We start from the raw sequence: 12,401 nt of genomic DNA, 5'->3' as shown, positions 1-12,401 counted from the left end.
GTTCAATAGTATATTGGAGAAATCATTGGCAATGCTACTCCATTCTATTTTAAATGAAGATTATGGCGTACTCTGGAAAGGGAATCTAAGCCTTTAATTGCAAATGGATCGTACATCTTCAAACAGTTATTTGAATGTCTTTCATAAACACCCGCAGTGTATCCTTAAATAAAGGGTATTAAATGTTATAACAATGCAGAGCGCCGCTCTTTTTGAGGGTATAGAGTGTTGCCCACAAATATTTGAATGAGGCAAAAGAGTTTCTACTTCTCCAGTTCTACGCGAATGTAAACCAAAATGGCGTAAATTTCCATCGCATAACCTGCTGTTATTTTCAGACTGTTTTTAAATCAAAGAGGTATAATACACTTTTCCTGGTCCTGGCCAAGTGTGTTATGTTCAAACCTATTCACAATGAAATATCGTTCCATGTCCTCTGATTGGGTGAGACACCATACGATTATCCACCACTTCCTTCAGGTCAATGGTTTCTAGATTTGAAATCCCGCTTGAATAATTATCGATTCCACCAAATAAATTAGACGCTAAACATGAATAAACATGTTTGACAAGAAATGAAATCAAACTTGGTTTGTCAACAGGGACAAAATTGAATTTAAAGTCAACACAGATCTTGCTTCAATAGAAACAAAACTTGTAACCGTGTTGACTTTAAATTCAATTTTGTCCCTGTTGACATTTGGTACACATGTCCTGGTGTGTTGACATTTGGTACATAGGTCCTGGTGTGTTGACATTTGGTACATAGGTCCTGGTGTATTGACATTTGGTATATGTGTCCTGGTGTGCTGACATTTGGTACATAGGTCCTGGTGACAGGCTTTGAAGTCGGGCGTCTCTCCTTTGTAATCTTCAAAGGACAGGTATCAGCCAAGCGATTGGTCTTTTTTCTTTTACCCGAGACCAATCAAACAGGTCTCTTCGTGCCTCAATTTCGCCATCTAGGGGTGCAGAGAGCGAAAGTGAGCGTAACCCGGATATCGAGGATGCATGTTGTGACGGTGTGTGATAACACATACCGAATTCACGACATTTAGTGATCAGAAGTTCGTCGAACTGACGCTATTTTTGACGTATTTTGTCAATTCTTTTACTTGTATTTTTTTTCACCTCGCTGGTTTCCTCTCGCTCGCCACGTGCGCTGGTCTACGTGGACAGTGCGCGAATTACGAGTGAAATAATTTTACAGGGCTATAAGCTCAATTCTACGGCATGTCTGTACTATGTGTACCTGTTTCACCCTGACCTTTGTTGTTGTTTTCTGTTCACGTGTCCTGTCTGAGTTCGATGCTTTTGTCGTGCATTGTTCGTAGTCGCTTTCTTTTTCGTCAGTGTCCGCTGTACCTGCGTTCTTCTGTGAATCCTCTGTTGTGATTGGTTCTTTAGTTTCGTATTGTCTATTTGGGATAAATTCGGGGTGAGCTTTTGTAATTGTTTTCTATGTATCTTATGTTGTAAATATCTATGTTGTAAATGATAAATTGTTAATTGTATTTCAAGGCGTTTGTTTTCTCTCTACGACAGTTACAAGTTACTGGTTGGTCTGCAGGGCGAGTCGGGTGCAGTTTGACGTACTGACAAAATGGGCCCAACACGCTCCTGTTACATAGAGTAGGTTACTACAGCTCGTACAATCACCTGCACAACCTGATGGTAGACATCTCAGGGGAGACCTAGCGTGGAGCGTGGAAACCGAGACCTAGACAAATCCGGGGTCATCTCCACAAATAATTAATTGTAGTATAGAGTAGGTTATATTTCGTAATATCATCTATACCAGACATCTGATATATCCAGACACCCCGGGTAGTAGGAATAGGCTTTAAAATCAGCTATACATTTTCTCTACAAATGAGCCTATTTGTATTCCAACCACACAGGGACTTGCCAGATTTACTTGTCTATTCCATTTGGACAACCAATGACATATCAAAACTTTAAAATGTAAGATCAATTACACTGAACGATTCTAAACATATGCTTTATAAATAATGGTGTGGTTTTTTTTTGTCCCAGAAAACGCTAGTTTTTAAAATGTAAAAGGTGACGTCATCTACCTGTGTTTTTTTCCAACTAAGTTTCGGATATATTTAATATGAAGACTATAATGCCGATATATACATGTAATGAATATGTATTTATTTATATATAGCACCAGACAACATAAAAGTAACGTCTTACAAATGAAAAATCTCATACAAAAATATACGAAAATGGGACTTAATATCCACAGATATGATATGTGTTAGTTACGGGGGAAACGCTATGCAATAAAGTAACAAGGCACATTTGAACGTCAAATCGCTCTAAACATTTTCAGACACTAGAGAAACCAACGTGTGTCATGATTAAATAAAATTAATAGTAATACGTATCAATTTCTGTTAGTTTTTTGTATTGGTCCCGGACAGATATTCCGGTGATTTTCTGCCTAACCCAGACAAATAATGCAGTGAGTCTCTGCCGTTCCCGGACAAATACTGCAATGATTCTCTGCCGTTCCCGGACAAACACTACAGTGATTTTTTGATGTTCGCGCACAAACAATGCAGTGTTAACTGCAGTTCCCAGACAAAACACTACAATGAGTTTCTGTTGTTTCCGGACAAACACTGCAGTGATTTTCTATTATTTCCGGACAAACACTTCGGTAATTTTCTGTTGTTTCCGGGCAAACACTGCAGTGATTTTCTGTTGTTCCTGGACAATCAATACAGTAATTTTCTGTCGTTCCCAGATAACATTCCAATGATTTTCCGTCGGGCCCCGACAAATATTCCAGTGATTTTCTGTCGTTCCCAGTCAAACACCACGGTGATTTCCTGTCATTAATATGAACTTTCAGACACAGGTAGGTATATGGAATGCTATAGTTGTTGGACAAGTGATATTTTATGAAAAATAGACATAGGCGTTCAAAGGTTATGGGGTGAAAAGGTAAACCAAATATTTGACATTTAAGTCCTGATTTAGAGCTAGAACTTTGCTTTTTCAGCCGTTTAAATGTTATAGCCCAAACAGAAATAGAGCTCGGAATGGCATAGCAACAGAAATAGTGAACATCTTCAGCCCCAAAGCTATCCTCCCTCCCACAGTCGGTTTAACAGATGGAAACAATATAATTTTTATACATAAGGTAGTACTCTTGGTTAAAAGTTCCACTTCAGGTGGTCAGCTTCTTCAGCATTTAGTAATGAATGATGAGGGTTTTGTTTTTTCCATGTTTTTCCAGTCCAAAAAGTACGTAGTCATTTGTCCTTTGCCCTGAAAAGAGAAAACCATTAACATAGGATTGCAGTAAAAGATCAAGCGTATAACTGTATGAAGGCCTCTTAAAAAACCTTGAGAGGCAGGCTTATGTGGCAGCCTTACACAAATCATGATTTTCTTGATTTTATGTGTTGCACAGGCAATATTCTATTATGTCATTGTCAGGTCAATTTTTCAGGTCAATTTTACCTCAAAAGAGTAAAGAAAAGGCAATTTCAATTAAAAAAAAATTGACGTCTATTTGACCTGAAATTGACATGCAAATTTCATCACAATTTACATGAAATGTTTTTCGGATAAATTTGACATGAAAGTGACCTAAACAATATTTCATTTGAAATTGACCTAAGTTTAACCTCAATTTGATCTGAAATTAATGTCAATTTCAGGTCAAGATTTTTCAGCTCAAATTGACATAAAGAAATTGGGCCTGTTTCTCCGCCTAAAAAGCATTTAACTGCATAATTTTGTCTTTTACTCTGAAAAAGTACTGTTTTAATGCCTGAACAAATATTTAACACGACAATTTTTTTATGTTTATATGCGATCATATTAAATATAATAACTACATAATTTAATTTTGCCTATTCCTCCAATGATAGACTTTTTCAGGTTATATCGCATGACCTAAAAAGATCAGACAACGCAAAAAATGATGACGTCATATACCGGTTGTTTGGCGCGGTATTTGTAATAAAAACTTTACTTGGTTGCAGTAACTGTGAGATGAATTAACTGCGTAATGTTGTGTTTTGTGCATTTTTTTTTTGTGTCAGAATTGAAAACAGAATAATTGATTATGAGCTAAAAGAGTTTTGTCTGTCCTTTTAAATTAGGTTATAAGAAAGAACCATACTTATTTGTGGGGTTATTCGATATATACTATGAATCCGCGAAGCTGTTTACCTGTTTTCACAGTACATCATAAATACCATGGTATTTTGATTTGACGGTTTGTTCAAATTGATACTATTTTACAATCTCCTCTTACCTTGACTTCCACTTCTCCACGTCGAGTAAGCAGCATGGAGGGATCATCCAACAGCATCTTTGCTGTAACATCGCTGACTTGTATTGAGCAAGCTACGTAAATGAAAAAAACCCAACAACCTTGGTTTGTATTTCCTGTTACATTAACAATTAACTGATTCACCCCTGAAATTTAATAATGAACTATTCCAACCTTTGAATTGGAAGTGTTCAAACGTGTCTTCAGGGGTAATCGGAGTACAATAGGTCTGGTTGTCGTTTTATTACACTGGTAACGTTTGTAATGAAGGTTAGTATATCTTCCACACACTGCACTTGATAAACACGAAAGAGCAAACTCTCGCAATAAAAATATAGCAAACTGATCACTGGGATAAATGTTATAAAGTAAGTCTATTTTAGATCAAACAATTATTCGGTTATTAGTGAAACAAGAGGCCCATGGGCCTTAACGGTCACCTGATATATTTATACAGAGAGTTGATTTTGTTTATAACATGAACAGAAATATTATTCAAAGTGAAAAAAACAAACCCCACCCTACTAAATATCTAGCATACAGGTTTCAGACTGAAAAGTATTTGAAACTAGCACCTCTGATTTTTCTAAACAAGGAAAATGAAGAAATTTTAGCACACTGACTCCTTTGGACCCCATCCTACAGCCCTTGGGGGAGGGCTATCTCAAAATTTTTGAAGTATCAAACTGTCAACTCAGGGTTATAATTCCAATCAAGATATTAACATGTAATATTCAAAGTATCATTTGCCATTATAAACCATAATAAATGTTGCCCCCCTCTTTCACCAGGGGGTAAACGTGAGACCCCAGGGTCATAAACCTTAAGACCCTTCCATCTATGAAGAGTGTTTGATTCAACCATATCTGGGTCTTTGAGAAGAAGATTTTATAAATTTCAGTCAATTCAACCCTTATTGGCCCCCCAATCAGCCCCTGGGGGTCAGTCAGGGCTGATATGTGCATACCAACAAGCTGCTACCTAATACTGATAATGCTAACATAGTAAAGTTTACCCCCTCTCCAGGGGTAAACGTGAGACCCCGGGGTCATGAAATGTTAAGACCCTTCCATCTATGAAGAGTATTTGATTCTACCATACCTGGGTTTTGAGAAGAAGATTTTTGAAATTTCAGTCAATTCGACCCTTTTTGGCCCCACCCATTAGCCCCGGGGGGTCAGTCAGGGCTCATATGTGCATACCATCAAACTGCTACCCAATACTGATAATGCTAACCTAATTTAAATTACTTCCAATGGCAATTAAACAAATGTTAGTCCAAAATGTGATTTCCCTATATAAACTATAGTAAAGTTTACCCCCTCCCCAGGGGGAAACGTGAGATCCCAGGGTCATGGAATTCACAATTTTGGTAAAGCACCTTAAGACCATTCCATCTATAAAGATTATTTGATTCTACCATATCTGGGTCTTGAGAAGAAGATTTTTGAAATTTCAGTCAATTCGACCCTTTTTGGCCCCACCCGTCAGCCCCTGGGGGTCAGTCAGGGCTCATATGTGCATACTATCAAAATGCTACCTAATACTGATAATGCTAACCTAAATTGAATTACTTCCAATGGAAATTAAACAAATGTTGGTCCAAAATGTGATTTCCCTATATAAACTATAGTAAAGTTTACCCTCTCTCCAGGGGGAAACGTGAGACCCCAGAGTCAAGAAATTCACAATTTTGGTAAAGCACCTTAAGACCCTTCCATATATTAAGAGTATTTGATTCTATCATATCTGGGTCTTGAGAAGAAGATTTTTGAAATTTTAGTCGATTTGGGGGCTGGGGACCAAATCAGCCACTATTTTTGTTGACCTTTGGCCATGGAAGTTTTCTGCAAAATTTCATTGAAATTGGTTCAGGGGTCGAAAATGTAAATTGTTTACGGACGCACGACGGACGACGCCGGACAAAAGGCGATCGCAATAGGTCACTTGAGACTTTGTCTCAGGTGACCTAAAAACGTAATATGACCAATCCCTCTACTGCTCATTTTGCTTCGTGCGTTAAAGTTAAAGATAGAAATGCGAATGATATGGTTCCCAAAACTGGGCTAAGAGGGATAATATTGATAGCATGTTTAATGTCTTCTTCTTCTCAATTTTCTTGATACATGTACCTGGATAAATATTTTTTTTTTTTTTGTGTTCAAAGATGGAGAGGTTCTTAAGAGCTTTACCAGATTCTGGATTCCTTCACTCTTGGGTTATCAATCCCCTACACAGGGGACGGAAAAAGTGTTGAAATACATTTAACTGATATTTTCTCAATGTCGTAAAGCTTAAATGATGTGTTGAATTCGGTTATAATCAACATTTAATAACTGGTACATTGGAGGCTTTTTATATGTTTTCTTACATATACCACGTGCACTTATCATTACACGACATACATGTTTGTTGATGGTATACGTTTGCTACATTCTGACATAATTTTATTGGCGAATCTTTATATTGCTTTTTTACATGCTAATTTCTACTGTTAACGCCCAAATGCCTCTTATCTAGTCATAATTGAACAATATGCAAGAAAGGGTCTACTAACTTGAAAGGAGAGAAACAGGTTATTTCTGTATATTTTTGTTGTTGATTTTTTTCAATTCATTTACTCACCTAAGATAATAACAACTCACTTATACGGGGAACCTCTCTGTTAGTATCTTACTAAAAATCATCCACTGGTTTGGCAGATATCAAGGCCGCATTTTAAAACAGTTACCTGTAAAACCGCATTGATTGGTACTAGAAATATTTCGATTAAAAATGCAATGATCGATCTTAACGGTTTTTCGGATTCTCAACGATTGAAAGTAACACAATTAAGATTTCCTCTAAATCCTTCAATCCTTCAAACAGGAAGAACACGTTCATTCCTGATAAATGGTTTCTGCCTACCTTCACTTGTACTCTCCATCCTAGAGGCGGTGTTCACCGTGTCTCCAAATAAACAATATCGAGGCATTTTCTGACCTATCACGCCAGCAACACATGACCCTGGATACAAGAATAATGGTGATGCGAAATAAAAACCTATTGGATATTATTTTCATTATAATATTAAGAATGTGTTGGAGTATTCCAAAATAAATATTTTCACGTTCTAAAAGTATGGCAAATGTTACTCTAAATCCTATGACGTCCTAGGATTCACCAAAACAACATCGAGTTAATTTGTACATTTTAAATTAATACCAAATAATTCGTATTAATGATAAGTTCAGCTTTGAATAAAAATCATGTTAACATCCTTAATTAACCATACCGGAAAGATAAAATCAGATTGGTATAAAGGCTTCGTGTGTAAACACCGATTAGATGTTTTCGGTCATTTCAGTATAATATTCTAATCCATACACGAATTAAACTATTGCTACTGAAATCATCGTTATCGTTAGAAAACTGTTCTTTTATTAGAAACAATCAGCGTTTTATTTATGCTTCTCATACTTTTTTCATACTTTTCAAATCCAACATGTTTTGTTTTATTTCTAAGCACTTCAATTTGAAAGACTGCATGGTTTGGGTCCCTAGGGCTAGCTTTCGCAATGAATTGTCCTCTTGCAGGAGGAGATCCACTCACCATACTGTGAGCCATACATACCGAGTAACCAGATACATACACACCGCCATACATACCGAGTAACCAGATACATACACACCGCCATACATACCGAGTAACCAGATACATACACACCGCCATACATACCGAGTAAGCAGATACATACACACCGCCATACATACCAAGTAACCAGATACATCACACCGCCATACATACCAAGTAACCAGATACATGCACACCGCCATACATACCGAGTAACCAGATACATACACACCGCCATACATACCGAGTAACCAGATACATACACACCGCCATACATACCGAGTAACCAGATACATACACACCGCCATACATACCGAGTAACCAGATACATACACACCGCCATACATACCGAGTAACCAGATACATACACACCGCCATACATACCGAGTAACCAGATACATACACACCGCCATACATACCGAGTAACCAGATACATACACACCGCCATACATACCGAGTAACCAGATACATACACACCGCCATACATACCGAGTAACCAGATACATACACACCGCCATACATACCGAGTAACCAGATACATACACACCGCCATACATACCGAGTAACCAGATACATACACACCGCCATACATACCGAGTAACCAGATACATACACACCGCCATACATACCGAGTAACCAGATACATACACACCGCCATACATACCGAGTAACCAGATACATACACACCGCCATACATACCGAGTAACCAGATACATACACACCGCCATACATACCGAGTAACCAGATACATACACACCGCCATACATACCGAGTAACCAGATACATACACACCGCCATACATACCGAGTAACCAGATACATACACACCGCCATACATACCGAGTAACCAGATACATACACACCGCCATACATACCGAGTAACCAGATACATACACACCGCCATACATACCGAGTAACCAGATACATACACACCGCCATACATACCGAGTAACCAGATACATACACACCGCCATACATACCGAGTAACCAGATACATACACACCGCCATACATACCGAGTAACCAGATACATACACACCGCCATACATACCGAGTAACCAGATACATACACACCGCCATACATACCGAGTAACCAGATACATACACACCGCCATACATACCGAGTAACCAGATACATACACACCGCCATACATACCGAGTAACCAGATACATACACACCGCCATACATACCGAGTAACCAGATACATACACACCGCCATACATACCGAGTAACCAGATACATACACACCGCCATACATACAGAGTAACCAGATACATACACACCGCCATACATACAATGATTTCTCTGACATACATACTGACTATACCGTATCATTTATATATGTACTCTTTTACGTGTCGTAAATAATGATTAACTTGTCATACTGCCGTTTACTGTGACATACAATGTGCATTTCGTTTACTGTGAAGTAATTACTGCTGTTTAGTACAATACACACCGCCATACATACCGAGTAAGCAGATACATACACACCGCCATACAAACCAAANAATGTACATATCGTTTACTGTGATATAGAAGTAATTACTGCTGTTTAGTACAATGTACATATCGTTTATTGTGATATAAAAGTAATTACTGCTGTTTAGTACAATGTACATATCGTTTACTGTGTTATAGAAGTAATTACTGCTGTTTAGTACAATGTAAATATCGTTTACTGTGGTATAGAAGTAATTACTGCTGTTTAGTACAATGTACAGATCGTTAACTGTGATATAGAAGTAATTACTGCTGTTTAGTACAATGTACATATCGTTAACCGACTTCCTTACATTTTTGACTGATGAGAATGTATTGATCGAAATATACATGTCCGAAGAACTACTTGTGTAAAAGTAAATCAGACACGTTAGAGAATAGTATACCTGAATGCATTCCTACTCTGAGTTTAAGGCCGGTATCAGGGCGGTGTTTGATCACAAAGGAGTCGGACAGCGTCAATATAGACACAGACAACTTGGCCATTTCCTTGAAATGGTAAGTATTTCGTTGTGGTAGTCCGGACACACACATGTAGGCGTCTCCTATCGTCTCCACCTATCGATAGATAGTAACAAACATTCCTTGTTTATTATCTGTCTCATCATATGATTTCTTTAGTATTACAAATATAGATATGATGCTATCGATAGATAGTAATAAACATTCCTTGTTTATTATCTGTCTCATCATATTAATTCGTTAGTATTACAAATGTAGATATGATGCTATCGATAGATAGTAATAAACATTCTTTGTTTATTATCTGTCTCATCATATTAATTCGTTAGTATTACAAATGTAGATATGATGATATCGATAGATAGTAATAAACATTCCTTGTTTATTATCTGTCTCATCATATGAATTATTTAGTATTACAAATGTAGATATGATGATATCGATAGATAATAATAAACGTTCTTTGTTTATTATCTGTCTCATCATATGAATTCTTTAGTATTACAAATGTAGATATGATGCTATCGATAGATAATAATAAACGTGCTTTGTTTATTATCTGTCTCATCATATGAATTCGTTAGTATTACAAATGTAGATATGATGCTATCGATAGATAGTAATAAACGTTCTTTGTTTATTATCTGTCTCATCATATTAATTCTTTAGTATTACAAATATAGATATGATGCTATCGATAGATAGTAATTGACATTCCTTGTTTATTATCTGTCTCATCATATTAATTCTTCAGTATTACAAATGTAGATATGATGCTATCGATAGATAGTAATAAACGTTCTTTGTTTATTAACTGTCTCATCATATTAATTTGTTAATATTACAAATATAGGTATGATGCTATCGACGTTTTAAACAAAATTCAGTATCAATGCAGAAATATTCCTCACAACTGTTCGTGTAATAACTTACCTTATAAACGTCGAACTCGTCAATGGTGTCATCGAATGCAGAGTACAATTCGTTCAACATTTGTACTATCTGTGAATAGAAAATAACCAACAAATACATATTTGTGTACACTAAGCCGTTATCGATTATTTTATAATATGTATATTTAAATAGTCTACCAACAGTACATTTTATATGAGTTATCATTAGTCAAATATTCTAAAACGATGCCAGCCTTTTAGTGCAGCGACCCATGTACTTGTCATATAGCATATCTTGGCCATGACTTAGAGTATAAAAATATGATTAAAATTCGAATTTATATTATAGGCCATGTAATCAATATTGATACAAAATTAAAATCAAATATTACACCGTTTCAACACGAGGACGAGTACAAACCGATATAAAAATCAAAGAGAGACAGATACTAAATAATAAACCGGAACCTTAGCCTTATTAAATATGCACAGAATCATCTTTGAACATCTTAGTCATTATACAACCAAACCCTTATTTGTTGATTAAATGCATCATTACGTATGTCATTGTCGAACTATGTCCACCAATCATAATCGCGGAAAAACCCGTTACATAATTGGATTTCCACAGATTTTTGTTATACTCATATGAATCATATTTTGAGTTTTCTCAGTTCGGGTTACTCTTAATGATATTTGCGTAAGATTCCCTCCGGAAAGCGACTTGTAACAAACGGACGGACCACCCGAAATCACTTTTCCCGATTTCGCTTAAAGCGCTGGCTAATAAGAATAATTAGTTAATTTTAGAAATTGTTTTGAATTCAAACAACATATTTATTAAACTTTGTATAGGTGCTGTCATAGTTACCTCCATTGGAGAGGATTCTGCGGACAAGGAGGTGAAATGGACAATGTCCGAGAACATGATGGTCACAGATTGGAACCACTCCGGCTCCACCGAACCCGTTGACTGGATTTGAATTGCTATGGACCTGAAACAAATGTTATCACTCTCGTTAAAGTAACTATATTGATGGGTCGCCTTTGAAATAAATGCATCAAACCTCTTCTATGCAATACCAATAAGTCATCAGTTTCTTAACTCACAGTGTTTTAGTTCGTCTGAAATTCAGGATACGCGATGATTTTATAAAATTATTTTGGTAAGTCAATGTTTTAATCCTGTATTAAACTTATTAACACTCGTTAACGTTAAGTCAGTTAACAGAGCGATATAGGAACATACACACCAGTCAATCACACAACTAATGCACATACAGATAATCCAACCAAAGCCATGCCAATTTATAGTATGCGTTATACCTATCATTCCAATGAAACAGCCAACTTACTGTACGCTAAAGGAACATGTGCTCAAGTCTATGGCTTAGGCAATTTACAGCCACTATTTTTATGCTTGTAATTGCCATTTTACATTTGCTTTTCAATGTCAATATATAAACGAATGTCACTTTATAAACGAATGTCACTATATAAACGAATGTCACTATATAACCGAATGTCACTATATAAACGAATGTCACTTTATAAACGAATGTCACTATATAAACGAATGTCACTTTATAAACGAATGTCACTATATAAACGAATGTCACTATATAAACGAA

At 36.5% G+C, this 12,401-nt stretch overlaps 1 protein-coding gene across 1 annotated transcript in view; it reads right to left on the bottom strand.

Annotated features, from left to right (window-relative positions):
• Positions 1–2,154: 2,154 nt before the first annotated feature.
• LOC110452800 (atrial natriuretic peptide receptor 1-like) overlaps positions 2,155–12,401 on the bottom strand; it is a 35,377-nt gene continuing 25,130 nt past the window's right edge. Inside the window, exons 15-20 of the mRNA XM_021501478.1 lie at positions 11,642–11,765; positions 10,811–10,879; positions 9,802–9,973; positions 7,208–7,306; positions 4,283–4,374; positions 2,155–3,285 (exon numbers count right to left, since the gene is read on the bottom strand). Of these exons, the coding sequence (XP_021357153.1) occupies positions 3,202–3,285; positions 4,283–4,374; positions 7,208–7,306; positions 9,802–9,973; positions 10,811–10,879; positions 11,642–11,765 (640 nt within the window). The 3' untranslated portion in view covers positions 2,155–3,201. The remainder of the gene's footprint in view (positions 3,286–4,282; positions 4,375–7,207; positions 7,307–9,801; positions 9,974–10,810; positions 10,880–11,641; positions 11,766–12,401) is intronic.

Source organism: Mizuhopecten yessoensis, unplaced genomic scaffold, assembly GCF_002113885.1.
Source record: "Mizuhopecten yessoensis strain PY_sf001 unplaced genomic scaffold, ASM211388v2 scaffold6893, whole genome shotgun sequence".
In the NCBI taxonomy this organism is placed as follows: domain Eukaryota; kingdom Metazoa; phylum Mollusca; class Bivalvia; order Pectinida; family Pectinidae; genus Mizuhopecten; species Mizuhopecten yessoensis.
This window is presented reverse-complemented; position numbering and strand designations above follow the sequence as displayed.